This window comes from Lissotriton helveticus, chromosome 3_2 (genome assembly GCF_964261635.1).
Source record: "Lissotriton helveticus chromosome 3_2, aLisHel1.1, whole genome shotgun sequence".
NCBI classification, from domain to species: Eukaryota; Metazoa; Chordata; class Amphibia; order Caudata; family Salamandridae; genus Lissotriton; species Lissotriton helveticus.
The window spans coordinates 346141284-346162461 of NC_136062.1; the positions used below are offsets into that span (position 1 = coordinate 346141284).

The following is a 21178-nucleotide window of genomic DNA, read 5'->3' on the forward strand; positions in this document are numbered from 1 at the left end:
CAATTGTTAAATATAGCAAGCATGTTTACACATTTTTATTTTGCAACAACTCAAAATATAATGAAAGTTGAGCTCACATCCCACTGCATTTCATGTGAACACTTCTCGTAATAATAAAGACTTTACAGGAACCATATATACAAGTTTTAACAACTTATATATTGAGATATGAACCATGCCTTAGTGGCAGATAGTACTTGTTCACAAATTCTGGAAAGCAAAACAGGCAGTCAAAGGGTTTGTGCTGCAGGGGGTTCTAGCAGAAAAAAATGACCATGCCAACATGTTGTCTTGACCCCAAATAATATGAGCTTGGCGTCAGTTGACAGAAATTCCACACCCCTGCACTATGGCACTTTAAGTCTACACTATCGTTTTTTGCAATCAGCCCTTTATCAATTTAGATTTTTTGACATAAATATGACACAGTGTGTAGCTGTGACTGTGATGTCTAGCATGGGTATTTTGGGACAGATACTGCATCACAGTGTCTTGCTGCTCCAGTATAGCATGGTTTGTAAAGAAAATATAATCTGCTACAAGTTGGCACTGTTGGAAAAACTAATACACTTCATTCAAATTGCTTCAAACAAAAATGTGCACAAATGAAAATTGACATTGTAGATTTATATATGAACTTAAACATGTGAAATTCTAAATCAATAGACATTGTCATTAATTACAATATTCACTTGAATATCAGTTTCTTAATATCTGCTGCTGCAATATTAACCTTGGAATAAAATGTGATATTCAAAACCTCCGTCACCAACAAAGGCTCAATCATATTTTGTGGATAATGAATTGAAATTAAAGTGGTTGTATAACATAATTAGATTGAAATGCTATATCTTGAAAGTGCCTGAATGTTTAGACTGGCAGGGAGCCATTCTATTTTCAAGAAACATGTATGAAATTTCAAATACATGTTCATTTTACATGAGATCTGCATATACATTTACATAAGATTTTTTCTTTGGTTTAATGCACTTTACGTTTCTGCAGTGTTTGCCCATAGAGGAATTTCCAACGTTTTTACAAAATAAAAGTGTCACTCACATGACAGACTATAACTCTTTAAGGAAAACAGATTTTTGATTTGCAGATTCTTGGTAAAAAAAATGAATTCGGTCATGGCTTCCTTGATTAATCTAAATCACAGTACCTTAAATAGTAAGTAGAACTGTAGAAAAAGGTAGAAATGTTTAGAAAAATAATATGTTTGAATGCCAATGTGGATCTCAGTTATGCTTGTTAAGATTTGATACTAGGTGCAATACTTTTGTGAGTATCTCAACAATTCTCTACTCATTTTTATGTAGTGCAGGATTTTGAGTCTATTTGCTCCTTGTTAAATGCAATAGCAGATGACTGGAAACAATTGTACTGGAAGATTGAGATTTAATATGAAAGCCTTCCTTATTTTGACATGTAAAATATCAGTTAAAGATAATGATAAGACTGGAAGGATTATGGATTGTATACACTAACAAGGCATCTATCATGACTTAATTCCAAAGTTAGAAATAACACCTGTAGAATAATGGTCATCACCAATTTCAATATTTGCATCAGCATGTCAGGATTCACAAATCTGCTCATGCATTTAATAATATACATGAAGGTTTTTAATACAGAGTATATCCATTGGACAGTTGACGATTTCAGTCCTTCAAGTCTAGAAAATTACGAAGTGCAAATATAGATTAGGCATCAATAACTTAGGGAAATATATCCTCAATTTGCCTTTTAAAATGAGGTGCTCTATGGAGCAATCCAACAACATGATTTGCATAATACTGACTCACTGCACAATTTAACAGCAAAGCGTAATCTATTTTGAAAGCATAGTATAAATACTTGTTAGCTACTGTGTTTAGAGAGTTTTACATGTAAGTGCACACCTTTACGTCAGCCAAATACATAGCAGTCAAAGATAATTTACACAAATGTTTGTCCAATGCATATAAACAAGGCACTAAGCACTGAGCAGTTTTTACATGAGTAAAAACGTAATAACATCATAAAATATATTGATTACATCTCGAGAATGATATAAAACGAGGACGGATTATAAAAAGCACACATTAATTCCTTTAACAAAATGAAAACATCAGGCTAGTTCCCTGCTTCTGTTAACACAGAAAGACTCTATGGATCAAAATAAAACATAAAATCTTGTTTAAAAAAAAAAAAAAAAAAAAATTCAGATTAGAGGACATGAATACAATTATAATTTACAGTAAAAAATAACCAACGTGCACTAGACTTGCACAGTGTCAAATACAGATACAACCACACACATTATTGGTATGATTCCCAAAATGGCAAGCAATCGCAACAAGCTGCTGAGTATAGCCTCCCGTTCTACACCTGAAACAGCCAAGGACAAACAAGGCCTCAAGATAAAGTATGATTCTAACCCCTTCGACTTTTGTCACAAAAGCTGCCAGTTGAGAACTTAAGCCTTCTTATTGATTTGGATAAAAAGCTCAAGAATATGTCATTTTGGGTAATTTTGAAGAAATACATTTAACTAAAATGAGAACACCTGTTTTTTTCAGTAAAAACATGTTTTCATACCTTGGTTTTGTAGCACTCTGGTGCCATTTCTAACCGCCATGAGTAATAGATGTTACTAGCAACTTATTGAATTGTTCTCAACTTGTCAATCTTGAGGTGGGAGATTGAGTAATCTTCACCAAGGTGCTAACATGTGATCTGCAGATAACTAAATGTCAGTGACGAGCAATTGTTTGTCCAAGTCATCTTTGCAACATACTTGGCAGGATTACAGTATTGGAGTTTACACAAGAAGTTAAATAGATACTGACTATTAAAACCATTGGCTAAGTATTAAAAACAATAGTTTAAGTTTCATGGATAACTCTCAGCATGAGCTCAAACTGTTTGACATAAAATCATCACAACATTTAAATGCCAGAAATTTCAGACTAATGTTCAGTTAGTACGCACAAATATTGTCCCCATCCATCCAATAAGCATTTTCCTGGTCCAATTATGAAATACCATCTCTACCACCGCAAACCTACCTGGTGTCTCTTAACCTTTAATAAGCAAAGTAAAAACATTCTTAAAGATGCTGGGAAAATGTAGAGTTCACCTTCAAATTGTCACTGAAAGCACCATGCGTTGGGAGAATGCTTGGCCATAATTTAGTTGGGAATTAGTTCAACAAGAAATTGTAGCCAGGAGCAAGCAGGCATTTTTCCGTCACAAACAGAAGGTGCAGGAACTCAAGGTGGCCATCCACAATCCTAGTTGTCCAGAAATGGAACATCAGGTATAGGTAGAGAAAAAAATCCTCTCAAGTGTTTTTTTCTACCAGAGCCCCTGCTAAAATACAGTTGCTTACTGAACGTAGCCACTTCTTGAATTTTAGCCACTTCCGGAAAAACCTTTTTGTATACAATTATTTTAACTGGCAAAAAAGATTTTAATTTTCGTATGGCTTTGGGTATATTGCACAGACAGGTATAAGGTAAGGGCTGAGGTTTCACAAGCAAACCAATACACTGGATAAAAAAACCTACATCAATTCAGACAACTGAACTTTTCCTTCAGTGGCAATGACCTCCTTTTCAATATCCACGTTACATTCTTTTTGCATTAGCTTCTCCTTCAGTTTATAAAGTTCATATTCATGTAGAATTTTTTGTGTCAAATATTTTTCACGTTTGATTCTGGCTTTCACTTCTGAAGGTACATCAGGAATCATCCATGCCACAAAGAATTTGACTAAAAAGACAACATGCTGAAAAAAATAAAAATATATATTCATTATATTTAGTTCTTTATTAGGACTATCATCATTTGAAATACTACTCCTCCATCACCCACTGTCTCACCTCTGGAAAAAACTTATCTTCAAAAGTGTTCATGATGTACTATGAGGCATTCATAAGTCACTAACAACATTTTCTACAATAACGATAGAACAGGCAAACAAAACAAACACATTTTGATACAAATAAGATACAAATAAGGACTAGAATATTACACTACTAAATTGCCTCCAGAGCAACTGAAAGTTCTACTTTAAACTAAAAGCAACACCTTCAGTCTGCATACTTGTTAGACCTGTCAACCTTAGGGTGGGCGTCCCCCCAAACTTTTTTCCTTCAACCGCCTATTTTGCTGAATTAATTATTGTTGGCTTTAGGAATCTGTGCACTTTACCATAGCTAACAAGTGTTAAGGTGCTTGTGTACACTCCCTAAAACATGCTAAAACTGGTTTACACTTTATGGGCATATTTAATTTACGTATACGTCACTAATAAATTGGTATACCATATACCAGGGTCTGTAAATTAAATGCTACTAGTGGGCATGCAGCACTGATTGTGCCACCCACTTAAGAAGCCACTGAAATCCTATCCCTGGCCTGCCACTACAGCCCGAGCGCAGTTTTAAACTGCCAATTTGTCTGAGCAACATAACCCCCTAGGCTAGCATTAAACCCCCTTTTTAGTGCATATAGGTCACACTAAGGTTGGCCCTCCGTAGGACATAGGGCAGGGTTCATTCTAATTAAAATGTTGGACATGTACTTTTAAGTTTTACATGTCCTGGGAGTGAAAAACTACTACGTTAGTTTATCGCTACTGTGAGGCCTACCTCTCCCATAGGATAACATAGTGTTGCCTTAGTACATTTAATTAGGCCTGGGCGGTGTACTTTGCTTCGCTCGTGGAGTTTGCAGAGTTGCCTGCACTCAGCGGAGCTCACAGAGTGCAGAAAACTCTACTTCACGTTGTGCCGCAGAGTTTTTTCCCCGCTCGCGATCGCGTACTGTAAGTTTGAGATCGCGAACTGTAAGTTCAGGTGTGCAAGCTGCTGCTTGGGTAGAATTTCTACTCAAGCTGCAGGAATACCAGCACAAACTGCAGTTCGCACTGCACTCTGCCAATAACGGAACTAAGCTGAGTTTTTTTTTTTACTTTGCAATGTTCCGTGTAGAAAAACTCCATAAACTACGCCCAGGGCTATATTTAAGTACTAACTTTTGATTGGGAGCAAGTTTAGATTTAATATCTAGTGTCTGAAAAAATTGTAATATGAAATTACCATTAACGGTAAAGACATTTCAAGTTACAATATTGAAAAAGCCCCTTTCTTGAAAGTTTGCATTTTTCGGCCCTAACAACTTGGTGCCTGTAGTCTGTTCCTGGGTCACATGACTGGGTGTAGTTGGCAGTTTAATTGCAGGTAGAGCCGTTTGATGGGCGGATGCGAGGTAGTATGACATTGCTTGGCAAATCTTTTTTGTTTTTTCAGAACAAAACTCCCAAATCCAGAATTTGTTTTAGAAATCAAAAGATCAATCACCCTCACATACAGAGACTTATCTCCCGGTGCGCTGGATCATTAATAGATTCTCCTGCCTACGAGTATTTTGCCTTGGATGGTGGTCCTGAGACAAAATCCAGTGAAGGTAGGGTGAGACAGCATTTCTATCACCTGTCAACCCAGCAGTGGCCCAGTGGCAGATGGGCTGTCCCGTCAAAGACTTCTGATGGTGCCTCTGTTGCGTCTCTGCTAACAGAAGCACTTTGGTTCACACACCACAAAAAGTGATAGGTAAACTGCAAGTTTGGCGGATGCCCCACATCTGTCAAACTCAAAATGACCTCATAAATCAATAGGGGCCAAATATTCAAAGGTATTTTGCATTTGCAACCCTGTGATTCACAGAATCACTTTGTTTGCATTTGCAAAATGCCTTTTTCAAATGTACAAAACCTTTGTTAAAACATATTTTCTAACTCGTTAAAATAAGTTTTGTGACCCACACTAAAATCCAATTTGGAAGGAGCGTCCTGCAATTATGAACATACGAGATCAATCATTTCGCACTATAATTCACGTCATAAACCATCAGCTACAAAAGCCTCAAAAGGTTGCAACTGATTCACCAAGGGAAAGGAGTCCTAAGAGTCCTCTATTGGTTTTTGAAATAGCAAACTGTTTTCTATTTGTAAAAAAGAACAGAGAGATAGCAGTCTGCTGTTCCTTGCACGTCACCATTCTTCTGTTTGAAGCCAATCAAAGGGGGTTGATAGTTGAGTTCTATGTAATAAGTGGGTTTGTGACCCAATATGATTGGCAATTTTGTGACATGACCTATTTGCACAGCAACCGATGTATTAAGTCAGACTACATTCGCAAAAAAGTAAGTATGCCAGTCAGTCAGTCAAAAACTTATTTCGATTTTTTTTAAAAATCACAAAAGTTAATACATAATACGTAGAGGTGAGTATAACATATGTCCAATTTACAACATAAAATGGATCAGGTGAGATTAAATCACCCACTCTATAAATTTCTTTATAATACGATAAATAACTTAAAAACGCTAAAAATTCACCCCAGCAATACTGCCGCCTAGGATACCAACTTTCATTGATTCAGCTTACAAATCAGTTTTTTATTCGTACAGTATTGGTGCAATAAAGTACATAGTGCAAAAATGTTAGTCTAAAAAATAGGGAGCACATTTACCTAGGGCTCCTCTCTTTCCAACTAATCACCCACACCCAGCCCAAGAACTTGGCAAAAGTGATCACAGTGGACACTTCCATAGATGATTTTAGAATCCTAAATGCCTCGCTGCTTGACCTGGTCCCCAAATTTATACATATGGGTTTCAGCCATCTGGACATAGGTTTACTATAGGTTGGGCAAGCAAATAGAATATGTACCAGTGATTTGTTCAAATCAGAGCAAAATGGGCAATTGCTGCTATTCGAGCTACACCATTTATTGGTAATACATTAGTAGGGAGTGAACCCACAATAAACTGATGGTACAGTTTCCTGTCTTTGTGGGTGGCAATTAGATCCCAATAGCCTTCATATTTTACTTCATGCTTGATCTCAAGGTAGTCTCTGGATAATGAGGGGCCTGTTAGGGCTGCAAACTGCCTCATAATAAGTGAATTCCAATTTGCTGCCTTAAACTCAGATATTGTTGTGTTTCTATCTAGGACCCTAATTCGATATTCCCGATTTATGCCCTTATATGGTTGTAATAAATAATATCCTTATAAAGGCATAAGAATCATATCCATATTTAGTAATAGCCCAAGCGGGCCAAATACGGCAAGGCTACTCCCCAAGACTCCTAGAAAGTACAACGCGTTCTTTAAACAAACCAAACCTCCAGCAACCTGGGAATTCCCCATGCTTTTGTTTTGATTTGTCCTAGAACTCCTGTGAGCACTGAAAGAACGGCCAGTTCTTAGTGATATTTTTTATTGACGTCTTATGTCCAACCTTACGTCAAACCTGGCACCTTTCAGGTATAAATATACCAACGTTGCCTTAAGCAAACACACGGTGGTTTGGAGCAGAGCGGCTATCTACTTGCCCGAGAGCCCAGCTGATGCGAGAGCCCACGGACGCCGCCCCTCCCTTTTGACGCACTGAGAAAGACGCTGTCTTTCTCCAGCTGAGAAAATTCCAGCTCCGGTGTTTCCAGCCACCCTTGTGGGTTTCTGGGATATCGAGTCCTGAGAGAGAGATACCAGACTTTCTACATTCTATTACCCAGGTACGGAGCAGACTAAACCCTTAAGAGAATTCTTGATTCAGATTCCATGGCAAAAAACAACTTAACTTAAACTGCTACTTACTTACTCCTTCCCACGTATTAGGCTTAGGTCAGGTACACCGTAGGCATAGATTAGAAGCACCAGTTGAGTACGTTAGTCAATGTATTTATGTATGTATATATTTTATCCATTTTAAAGTATCATATGGCTAAGAAACCATATCCATGCTTTTACAGTATTATTTCATAATATTCCTTTTACAGTATGCACTTTACTTTATGATAAGTATTGCAATATTGGCAATTCATTTCTCTTGCATGAGAAAGAAGACTGTTCAATAAATAACACCTTTGATTGAAAACGGCCGTCTCTCTATTTCTCTGCACTTTGGTGAAACTAAGTATGCACGATTGACTGAGTAAAATAGCTGTCTATTGTTTTCACACGACTCTAGAGATACACTCTTATTCGGAGGGAGCAAAGTTGTCATGTATATGCGGTTGTCAGAAGCTAATCCCTTCTTGTCTAAATCAGGAGAGTTAACTCTTTCCTGAACATTCGAGAAAGTTTCTAGTGACCTCTGAGCTAGCTGGCAAAACTAATTAAGTCTAATATAGTCAGTAGAGACCTAGTCGACCTCAGTCCTACGTATACACTGCTGTTTATATTATTCCAATGCGCAGAGCCTATTGGGAATATAGGAACTACACTACATGGCGCCCAACGTTTGGTAAGGCGATAATCTAACGCAAGACACTAGAGTAACTCAGTCGTGCTTTTTCACACAGAACCCTTTTTCCCGTAAAAACTCCAAAAGACTTCTGGAGTGGGTAAAAGGTCAATATCCGCCGGAACTTAGTAGGAAGAGATTCCTATGTATAGTTTTTGGTTTAGTCAAAGTTGAAGGATACAGTGTTCCAAAATATTGTGCACCTAATCTTTGTTTCATTGAAACTTGCTCTGCAACAAAAAAAAAAACTGTCAGTAAAATGCCGGACGGTGACGAAGAAAGAGATGCTACAGCGTCTCAACTGTTGTTAGATGACAACTCTCCAACAGAATGACCCGGATGCAATTATCATCCCGGCAAATATAAGAAGAACTATAACTATTAAACTTATAGAAAATGGACTATCATCACGAGGTGGTACAGTCATATTCGTGGTAGAGGCCCATGAATATCGGCAGACCGAGATATTCTATTCATGGATACACTTTCCAGCAGCAAACGCTGTAACAAAATAATTCCACTATTACAAAATAGAGGAACCTCCGGATGAATACACTCCTTTCGAGGAGGTTGAAATCCCACTAAATTACCAAGAGCACCTGCTCTGGTTTAAAGGCGCCCTAAAACATCAAAATCACATCACCAGGCTCGGTCCATTAGGTAGACCAGGAGCCACGCAGCCGGTTCTAGCCAGCTACACACCAGAATCCGACATAGAAAAAATGTCAAGCGAAGAACTTTTAATTAAAATAAAAGAATTAACAAAAGCATATAGAGAATTAGTTCAATTGGCAATGGACGACATAACATACCTGCAGAAATTGAAAGAAACAGATATAGCAGAACAACCATTTGAACTTGCCAGAATCATAGAAAAATCCTATGAAGAACTAGGTAGAGATAATTTGGGTGGGAAACCAGTAAAACCCCAACTAACTGAAAATCCTGAAAAAACTTTTATTAAAAATAATCTAAATACTCCAAAAAAAGAGTTGGGATGGTAATAAACAATCCACTCCCAAAGAAAAACAATTCCAGTCCAGAGGAAGGTCTCCTCAATGGAGAGAGAGATCTCCAGACCGAGGACACAAGTCTCCCCAGAGGGAGTCCTCTGAGAAAAGATACAACCTTAGAGATAGGGATAAATTGAGAAACCCTGATAGATAAAGATATTGATACACGTCCCTCTCGATCTTTTCAGACTTCCTCACAGAAATCGAAAAGAAGAGGACGGTCAGAACACAAGGAAGAGCACGTCAAGTCCAAAGACAAAGTACCTGCTCATCAAAGTAAAAAATTACAATTTCCAAGAAAGAAGGTAGCCAGTATTAAAATAATTAAACATGCCGAGGATACTGAGGACACAACTGAAAAACGGCGAGTGGGCTCAGACAATGCTAGACAGCGCAGCAGAAGTGACCATAGCTCGCAAGACCCTGATGAATCTTCTGGAGATAGTGGACACGAATAAATACATTCAGGTGGAAACTGCAGATACCAGAGCTAGCAAACCTCATAAAATATACGAAATAACATTACGTATAGAAGGGGACAAGACTAGGAAAGTAAGGGGTCTCTATTGGGATAACCTTTCAAAAGGCTATGACATTCTGTTAGCTGAGAAAGACTGGCCACAAGAGTTTGTCAGGGAGTGCCCTCATGGGGAAGAAATGATTATGCCTGCCTTCTCAAATCATATTCCAATTCATAAAAAATATACACTTGCAAGAAAATGGGCAGTGGCCCAAGCTCCTGCATTATACAAAAATCATGTAGGATGGGATGAGGACTCTCCTCCTCACAAAATCCAGTTAAAAAAAATCAACCCACTGCACAAAGGCGGTACCCAGTTAAACAAGAAGCTAAAAAGCAAGTCAGGGAGATCTTAGATCAACTTGAATATCAGGGCGTGATTGAAACATGCACCTCACAAATGAACAATCCTTTGTTTCTGTCTCCAAGCCAGACGATTCATATCGTCTAGTTTTGGACTACAGACACTTAAACTCCTGTTGCGAAACATTTGCAGTACAAAACTCACACAGTGCAGCACTGATGAATAACATCGTGCGCAAAAAATATAAAACGACATTAGACATCTCTAACGGATGCTTTTGTCAAAACATTACACCTGAAAACAGGTATTTGACCGCTTTCTCAATAATGGGGTCGCAAAAACACTTCTGTCGACTCCCACAGGGATTCAAGAATAGCCCAGGATTATTCTCAACAAGGGTAACAGAGTTACTACAAATATATGATGATGAGGCATTATCTTATGTTGATGACATCTATCTAACAGATGATGACCTGGAGACACACTTGAAAAGAGTGAACACCATAATACTTGGGTTTGCAGCTGAGGGTTACAAATTCAACTTTAAAAAGTCATGAATTGCCCATCTAACTGTCTTGTTTTTAGGATATGAATTATCAAGTGAGGGCAAGAGCCTAGCAGACAACTTCTTAGAGAAGTGTGCTGTACTCCAAGCACCTAAAACGCTGAAGAACTTACAATCAATACTAGGTTTCCTCAATTTCGGAAGAACATACATTCTAAATTAGGCAGAGGGTTAAACCTCTCTATGAATTAATAAAACCTGATTTCAAACCAATAAATTGGACTCAGAAACACACAGAAATTTTAAGATCATTGCAAACAGACATGTTAGCTAAAACAAAATTGCAAACACGCGAAAACGTACGCAACCTTGTAATCCGAGTCATCCCAGGAAGATGCGGATTCACCTACCTAACCTCTAATGAGGGAGAAACAGTCCCAATAGCGTACAAATCACACTTATACCCACAAGCTGAAATGAAATTCAATTCTACTGAACAAATTCTAACTGCTGTTCACACTGCTGTAGCAAAAGAAAGAGCACAAGCCCAAGGCAGAAGAATAACTGTTTTAACAGCAGAATCAGCCCTTGAGGCATTAACAAGCACACGCAATTTGAATGATGTGGAATTAGATCCAAAATGGAAACAATGGGAAAATTCTCTTGCTGCAGAAGACGTGAAATACAATTTTGACCCGAAAATGAAAAAACTAGAAGATCTAGAATATGAAGAAGAATATCCTCTGCCAATCGAAATTCTGCCTCTTGAACAGTACACACATGTGTAATCTACATGGACAGATTTGCACAACACTATGATGTAGAGTAAAAATCCTAAAACGCGGCGTGCGCGATTGTTAAAGGCCGCTGGCGCTTAGGTAAATTCAGACCATTAATTACCAAAACTGAATCACTCAGCGAACTGAAATAAGATCTTTAAAGATGGCGCTTGAAAATGCCGATCGTGAATTCCCGACACTAATAGTGTGCGATTCGCATTTCTGAGTCAAGTCTTACAATAATAATATACAGACCTAGATTCAAAACGGTTACAAGGATGACACAGGTGCCACAATAAAGCATAAAAAGCTTTGGGAACAAGTAGTTCTTTTGCAGAAAGAACTACAAAAGACTCACGTGATACATACACTGAGTCATAAACGTGATGGCGTTCACGTTGCAGGGAATTCATTGGCTAACAGAGCCACAGCTGAAGCGGTTCAACCGGCTTCCGTAGCCACAAAAAAGCGTACTAAAAAATACATAGACTGAGAAACAATGCTCGCGGTAAAAACCTCATTAAAAGGCGACTATGCAGCATTACCTCTCGGCTATCCACTCAATTATACATACATAATAGATGCAAACTCCGTTCCTTTTTGCTCAAATCCCTGGAGTGGGGGATAGAGTAATTCCAAACACGAACAGGAGAGTCTTCTTGATTGAAGCGGCACACATGGGATTAGTTCTAATGCACCAAGAGATCAAGGAATCTCTAAAAGAATCACAATCAGAATACTGGTGGCCGGGGATGAGCCTGCAACATTACAAATTTGCAAAGAGCTGTCCAAACTGCAACAGAGATCGCAGTCGTGAACCGGACCAGACTAGTGCCAGGATACCTCTATTAGAAAGCATAAGGCTATCTATACGCAAAAATCCAGCAGGAGAAGCGCGATCCCATACATATTAAGACTAGATTCACTTAAAATGCAGACACCAGCGCTCGGCTGTCGCCAGAACTGTTATACAAAGATTTGCGAGTCTTTATCGGCATATACGCAAGTGGCATGCTACATTCTGACCAGGGTCCTGCGTTTAGCTCTCGAGCTTACAAGGAGGCCATGGCCAGCATGGGCATTGCATTGCGGTACTCTTCTCCATTCCATCCTGAGGGAAGTGCGGTAGTGGAAAGAAAAAATCGGGACATAAAGCAATCTATAACAGCGAGGGTATTAGGTTCGAGTGATGGGTGGGTCAAACATTTAACAAGTGTCCAACGTAGTCTTAATAATCTGCCAAGAAATTCTCTAAAAGGTCTCACTCCATACAAACTAGTGTTCGGTACTAGAATGAACATTCAGGATCTTGATAGTCACACTTCAGTGGTAAAAGAAAAATGCTTTGACATCAAAGACCGTTTGGCTGTTTTAGAGGACCTAAATGAAACAAGAAGAAACCTGAGTAACATAAAGTTAAAACAACAGCCAACAGCCACTGAAGAAAAACCACCTGTCCCAGCAAGACCTGTCTGGATTCCAAAGATTGGGGATATGGTCAGAGAGAAGATCGCGGTGAAGAAGGAATTTGGGCCTTCTTACAGAAAAGCAGTACCTGTCTTAGCTGTCAGCGGAACAAGATCAGTTGTACTACCGCCCCTTGCTGGTAAAAAGGAGAACCGAGTTGTATCCATCGACCTGGTAAAACCACAATCATGTGGCCAATAATAAGTAGTAGGCCCAGTGGACTCCCAAGAAATAGCAGAATACCAAAATTTGCTACAATCCAAGAGGTACAAACTGAGAGACTAATCACATTTGATAAACCTGCAGTGAATAAAAATGGACTATGCAACAAAGCCATGGAACTTGTGCCTCTTGAAACCCAAATTTCATCAGTTCGTCAAGAAACACCGGTCTACAATGATGTAGCATCGGACTATACTAATGTCTCCAAGAAAGATCCAAAGACTAAAGAAAATCCGGAAGCAATCTCAACAATTGACAGAACTGCATCTGGCTACTTCATCAATTTCGATGACTTTTCTGATGATCCAAGTGAACATGAAGAAACGCCAGCAACAAAAACTTTCAAAGACAAAGTAACTGAACTCTTTTTTCAACTCTAAGAAACATATCTGATTTCTCCATGGATTGTGTTAGGTGTACTTTTCCTCCTGCTTTGGCTCATCATGGTTCTTTGTTTGGGAAAATTCATTGAAGAAAAATACAGTACAATGGACACAGCAAATCAGAACATCAACTTGGTCCTAAAGCCTCACAAGTCATCTCACATCGAGAAAAGAGAACTGTCATCAGTGAACATCACAGCCAATCCAATACCCGGTGGGGTAGCATGGGACAAAACTGATTATGAAATTTATGGCCCGATTGAGCTCTTGAAATATCCACACCAGTTTAAGGTTTCCTTAAGTGACTGTGTAAAACCGAGTACTTTCTCTGATGATTGGGACTTTGAACATAATAATATGATGTCAGATTTAGTAATGTCAGCAAAATTTACAGAACATGATTATTTATAGGGTTCATCAAATTATGAAGAGTTATATTGTTATAATCATTTTGGTGATCACTATTTGCATAAAACTGCTCAGCCTAGAAATGTTTTAAATTATAACCAATGGGAAAATTGTCCGAATCCGCCAAAAGGCAGCTCAAAAACATTTTATGAGAAATTCCAATACTTCTCAGGGTTTAACACAAGTGATGCAGAAACGTTTTATTTTAAAATGTTAAATAAGACAGGAATGAAAACAATGTTGACGAATACTAAATTGATTTATACTGAAACATTTTATGAAAAAATGACTACATTTGGTTTTGAACTCTGGAAAAACAACATTGAAACAAAAACCATCTGGGGTACAAAAGAATGGCAGGTCCAAGGTTTAGAAGCTTTATTTAGAGCCTGCATGATCCCAGAACAATTAATATTCCTGAATGACACCATTCAGCAAACAACCTGTCTTGGTCTAGCCAAGATAAAAGACTTAAATAAACCGTCTATTCCGAAGCCCATACCTGATAGTAATAGTACTACAGAAGTGGAGATAGACGTATCCCATATCTTACACCAAAACAGAACACATCCTGATTGGAAAAAATGGTTGATCTGGCCCACAGACATAAATAACTGTCAAGATAGATTCCTGAACAAAATATAGGGGTTAAAACTGAACAGGACAGACCCAAGATTCTCCCAGAGACAACATCCAGGGATAGTTACAACATGCAGTGTAGGGAAACTATGCCTCGAATGGCTACAGAAATCCACACTGGCTGAAATTAAGCAACCCTTGACTTTACTTAAAGACGGTGCTGACTTGCGTGATTTCATACTGGGACCACGCACACAGCGTCAAAAACGTTTCATAGCGGCCGGTATATACGCTGCATACAACAAGGCTAGGAAAGAAACACAAATTGAAACAGCAGAAAAAATACGAGAAATTGATCGTTTTAAATTTGGAAAAATCACTTTCTGTTGTGGACAATGGGTTAACGACTCTGTCCTCCAGAATATATTCACTGGACAGTATCGTATCATCTGCTATTGATATAATAGAGCAGGACTTACTAATGTTACAACATGGTCAGTCCCAATTACGTTCTAATGTACAGCTTGGCTGGACGTTGCAAAATTTGCATTCAGGCTACGTGCCATGGCGTCAACACAACGTCATTATTTTCTATCTTTAACCTTACTGATAAACAAATCAGTTTGGCACAAAAAGGAGCAGACTATACGATTCACTAAGTGGTACACTTCTGTGTCAAGGTATTAACTTGCATGGAGCTTGTGAAGGGTCTTCAAATAACCTTTCATGTCACCTGCACGGCACTCCTACAACTCAGATAGAGCCATTTTTTCAGACAGCTTTCCAACGGCAGCTACGTTCTAATAAGTGACCACAGCTGTTGTGGCATGGTGCCAGGAAAAGCCTATCTCGTGAGCGTTAGTTCCATGGTCACTTGCTGTATGCAAGTATTGTATCCAAACAGCAATTCAGACATGGAGGCGGCAATATAGCCTTATTTGAATATCTCTTCTATTCAAATTGATACTTTAAGCAGAATGAAGTCTATTCTTTTACAGACAACTGTGCCTTTGACCTCGTCCAAAGAAACGTATGATCTGCAAGTTGCAAGGACAGCGGCAGAGATACATTCCCTATTATCAACAAATTGCCCCGTCAAGTCAAATCTTAAACATGTCTGATACCAGTGGCATCGCACATGTATTTAAGACAATTTTTTCGGGACTGTTAGCACCCTTTGAAACAGTTCTGGCATTATCCCGAATTTTGTGCATTCCATTTTTGGCGGTGTGCCTCTTCTATTGGGACTCGTAGGAGGAATTTTATTTTTGATTCTTCTGCTCTGATATGGCAAGCCAAGCCACAGACAAGACTCCAGCAACGATGGGAGAAACGATCCTAGCTATACGCTACCGGGACCGCATCACTAAAGTTCTCGGATTTGCCCGGCTAAGAGATCTAAGTACAACTTGGTTTCTTTCATTCAGATCAATCTGGCAAGATTGCATCTTACCTGTGCTTCGATGTAAGCTATGCGGAGAAGAATGCGTGTTGGACGTCTGTCTTACACTACCATCAGCAGTACCAATGGATACAGATACCTTCTAGGGCCGGTAATGACTCATGCATCGTGTTGTCCCCAGCGGCTACCTATTCTGATGACGGCATTCGTTGAGACTTTACCACTACGAGTATGTGGCGGTGGAGTACGAGATGAAAGCAGCACCACACAGGTACAACCTTCTGTGAGCATTGCTGATCCTGATATCGATGATAGCAATCATTCTCACACTATTACAGCATTTTCAAACTTGGTCGAACTTTCACCTGATGTCGTAGACCAATTTTTTGCAAGTCTTTCTGATATGATGTTCCCCCCTGAACAACGAGAATAACTTTTAAAACAACGAGCACACAGCGTTCCCTGAACTCTGAATACGGCCTTCAGTTTTTTGATAAAAACAGCTACTGAAAACATTTGGAACTATTTTTTTCCCCTGAAAGCGAAATTATTTTTTTTTCACTTCCAAAATATTTCCCTTTTTCTGGCACATGGTAATCTGCTTAAAGTAGAACTATTCTTAGAGAACAGAGCTTCTATTTTAGGATAACTAGAGACAATATTTTACCTCAGCCTCTAGCACATGTACAGCATTTGTATAAATATGTGGTGAAATGGTCTCGACCTTCTTTTCTGTATACTGAGCCATTTCATGTGTAATTTTCGCAATTCGTTCAGCTGATATATATATGCATTTAACTGAATGATGACACTGCTTAATAAGCGTACAGTACCAATACTCATTTTCGTGTATTTACCATATACCATTTCAAATGCGATTTATATATTTTGGGGTGGGTTGATATGTTTAAAATTGCTTAGTTTTTAGTAATGATGGACATTAATCCGTGGAGTGGGTGTTGTGTTCCTATCTAGGACCCGATTTATGCCCTTATATGGTTATAATAAAGAATATCCCTATAAAGGCATAAGAATCATATCCATATTTAGTAATAGCCCATGCAGTCCAAATACGGCAAGGCTACTCCCCTAGACTCCTAGAAAGTACAACACGTTCTTTAAACAAAGCAAGCCTCCAGCAACCTGGGAATTCCCCATGCTTTTGTTTTGATTTGTCCTAGAACTCCTGCGAGCACTGAAAGAACGGCCAGTTCTTAGTGACATCTTTTATTGACGTCTTATGTCCAACCTTACGTCAAACCCGGCACCTTTCAGGTATAAATATACCAACGTTGCCTTAAGCAAACACACGGTGGTTTGGAGCAGAGCGGCTATCTACTTGCCCGAGAGCCCAGCTGATGCGAGAGCCCACGGACGCCGCCCCTCCCTTTTGACGCACTGAGAAAGACGCTGTCTTTTTCTCCAGCCGAGAAAATTCCAGCTCCGTTGTTTCCAGCCACCCTTGCGGGTTTCTGGGATATCGAGTCCTGAGAGAGAGATACCAGACCTCCTACCTTCTATTACCCAGGTACGGAGCTGACTAAACCCTTAAGAGAATTCTTGATTCAGATTCCTTGGCAAAAAACAACTTAACTTCAACTGCTACTTACTTACTCCTTCCCACGTACTAGGCTTAGGTCAGGTACACTGGGGTAGGCGTAGATTAGAAGCACCAGTTGAGTAGGTTAGTCAATGTATTTATGTATGTATATATTTTATCCATTTTAAAGTATCATATGGCTAAGAAACCATATCCATGCTTTTACAGTATTATTTCATAATACTCCTATAACTGTACGCACTTTACTTTATGATAAGTATTGCAATTGTGGCAATTCATTTCTCTTGCATGAGAAAGAAGACTGCTCAATAAATAACACCTTTTATTGAAAACGCCAGTCTCTCTATTTCTCTGCACTCTGGTGAAACTAAGTATGCACGATTGACTGAGTAAAATAGCTGTCTATTGTTTTCACACGACTCTAGAGATACACTCTTATTCTGAGGGAGCAAAGTTGTCATGTTTATGCGGTTGTCAGAAGCTAATCCCTTCTTGTCTAAATCCGGAGAGTTAACTCTTTCCTGAACATTCGAGAAAGTTTCTAGTGACCTCTGAGCTAGCTGGCAAAACTAATTAAGTCTAATATAGTCAGTAGAGACCTAGTCGACCTCAGTCCTACGTCTACACTGCTGTTTATATTATTCCAATGCGCAGAGCCTATTGGGAATATAGTAACTACACTACAATATGGCTGGAAATACACGGTCAGCAGGGGATGTCCATAAACGGCTCATCCCCATCTCACAGAGTGATTTTTACACGCCTTAACCATATAATGTTGCTCATGCCATCGGCATCTCTAACTTCTAATAAAGCTTGGGCATAGTGTGAAAGATCCAGGGTCACCCATAGCCTTCTCCAGTATGCAACTGGCCTAAAGTGTGCCACAACCCCAATCGAATAGCAGCCCAGATCTAAATATAGCAGTAGCAATGGGGTGGACTGTGGGAGGTCAATTAATGACCTCAAAATTGTATTTTGAGCTGTCACCAAAGGATCTAGATTGGCATAACCCCACAGTTTTGCCCTGTACAAAATCGAGGCGCTAATTTTAGTGAAATACATTTCTAGTGCAGGAGCAATAGGTTTGGTATATGATAATCTCTGCTCCTTCAGCAAGGCACCCGAGAGTTGGGCATGCTTGACAGAGAGCATATCTATTTGGGGTTTCCAGCTTAGTTTTTTGCCGAAGGTTACCCCTAGATAAGTAAAAATCTCAGTTTGTTCCAGAGTACCTCCCTTCAATTCGACTCTACCCATAATATTCTTGTGTTTGTGTAGGACCATATATTTTGTTTTGTCTAGGTTAATAATAAGATCATGGTCCTGACAAAACTCCTCAAATCTCGAGAGGGCACATTGAAGGCCCTTTCGTGTCTAGGGTTATAGAGTATAAGGGTGTCGTCTGCAAACATAAGTAATGCTAATAACTGCGCATCCGTGGGAAAGTTCTGAAAATACTGCACTACCTACAGGAAACTTTTTGGTGGTACTCCCATGCGCGTCCCATCTCACCTGCGCGTAATTAGCAGCATGTAACTTGACCAGAAGTGCCAGAATGTCTAACGGCATACTTAACTCCAAACAGATGCGCCACATCTTAGTACGGGGGAACAAGGTCAAAAACCGACTTGAAGTCGACGAAAGCTGCATAAATAGTGCCTCCCCCAAGTATTACAGTACGCCAGTATAGGAGAATAAACCTGAACACCTGGTCAATGGTACTAGCACATGACCGAAAGCCTGCCTGGAGGGGGGACAGAATATCACAATTCTCCATCCAGGCCTGGATTCTACTCAATACCAACCTAGCTGATACTTTTTGTATGCAGTCAAGGAGGCTTATCGGCCTATAATTCCCTGGTAGAGAGCGATCCCCTTTTTTATAAATAGGGAGTATGTCTGCTTCTGCCCAAGTACCAGGCATGGATGCTCCACTAGCAATAGCATTCACAAGGAGCTGAATGTAAGATGCCCAGTTATGTATGTCGTAAAGGAACAGATCAGCGGGATGCAATCAGGCTCGGGCGCCCTGCCTCTTGGGGCGGAGAGTAGAGCATTTTTCACCTCTTTCTTGGTAAAGTATAGAGTGGAAATGGGGGGTGGCCTATCAAAACAATCATGCACGTCCCCAGCATATGCAAACTGGGCTTTGTAATGTAATACCCACTGATATGGATCCATGTGGTTCGTAGGCACCTTGCTAGGGGCCCCACTTCACCAAGTGCCAGAAGGTGGTCATGTTTCTCCCCGAACATGCTTAAGTAAGTATGCGATTTGCAAACACTTAAAATGAAAAATTAGGCCCCATCTATAACTACTGTTGGGCATTGGACTACAAAGTGACAAAGATTATTATATCTTTTATGCATGATGAAAAGTCAAGAAATGTTATGAGTTTGTGTAAGAATCTTCAAAAAGTTCAGAAAAAAACATAGAAAGCAAGACTCTTGTACTCTGAAGATGTCAAGGACAAAACATGAAGAACAAAAATGATACACTAAAGGGACATCAAAAAACAAATGATACTAGCTGCTCCTTTTCATGTGAGGTACTCTGAGAAATGTAGAGGTCATAACAATGCTGAAGATTTGTTCAAACCCACTGTTCGCTTTTACTAATTTAACCCATTGGGGAAAGAATAATAATTAGCATAAATATCACACTAAATATGTACAACCCAACATATTGTTCTAGTAGGAACCAGTCAATATCTAAATAACAAATGATCTATAACTATGGAAAAATATCACATCATTTATAAATAAAATGTGAGAACAACCCTTTGAAAGCCACATATAAAAACTGGTTCAAAGCGATATTCCAACTAGATTCCTCTAAAAATAATTTTAAACGAAAAGATGAGTTAAAGACAGCTCACTTTAACAGATGACAGGATTAGGATTGGTTTTCCCATTTTCTTCTAAATCTACTTAGCAACACTCAAACTATTTATGATACCATTGTATACATTTAGCAGACCACAAGCTTTCGAAAATAGCATCCCAAAGTTAATTTGCTACTCTTTTTTAGGACAGGTAGCATGTTTTTGATTATTTCCAATTAGCTCTTTTTCTGAAAATGGTCTGGACATCTTTTGAACACATAAGCTTTATCTCAAACATCTGTTATCTCTTTCTTTCTTTGAATATGGCTTTTTATAATGCTCATCTTAATGGCATGCCCAACAGTAGATTTAACATCCAGCGTTATACAAATAGTTAGCATCTAACTTGCAACTTGGTACCATCCCACTGTACATGCAATACATGGCAGAATTTATTTTTACGATGCCATCACATGGTGCAGATTAAGTAAAGCAGGTATGTTTGTGGTTTTTTAGAGTGCATTTTAAGCAAATTTTCATTGTTAAAACTGTGATCCAAAGTTATCACACTGAGAAGAAGAAAATGAGATGATGGCTACGGAGTTCCCGGACTCAGAGTAGCAAGATGATTCCTGCCACGGCCCCAGCAATGGTGGATTGTGCTTGTGCAGCAGGTTGGCCTTCCAGGTATCCCTGCTGAAGCGCCTATGGGGATTACGGTGATTGCGGCTCTACCTTGTGAACCGCAGCGGTGCTTCCCTTGGTTCCTCCGCTTCTGACGGTGCTTCGCGCTCTCGCTCCTGCCTTCCAGGCTCCCTGCTGCTTTCTGGCCTGAAGGATAGCTGGCGCCAATTTCAGTAGTGTGCACCTCACCCTGACAGCTCCTGCCTCAATGCCTGGGCT

The 21178-nt window shown here is 39.3% G+C and overlaps 1 protein-coding gene across 4 annotated transcripts in view; it reads right to left on the reverse strand.

Moving 5' to 3' along the window:
- Positions 1-1384: 1384 nt before the first annotated feature.
- Positions 1385-21178, reverse strand: part of ANO5 (anoctamin 5) — a 303496-nt gene continuing 283702 nt past the window's right edge. For all 4 annotated transcript variants that reach the window (XM_078684222.1, XM_078684221.1, XM_078684220.1 and 1 more), the window contains one exon: positions 1385-3775. In XM_078684222.1, coding sequence (XP_078540348.1) covers positions 3551-3775 — 225 coding nt within the window. In that variant the 3' untranslated portion in view covers positions 1385-3550. The remainder of the gene's footprint in view (positions 3776-21178) is intronic.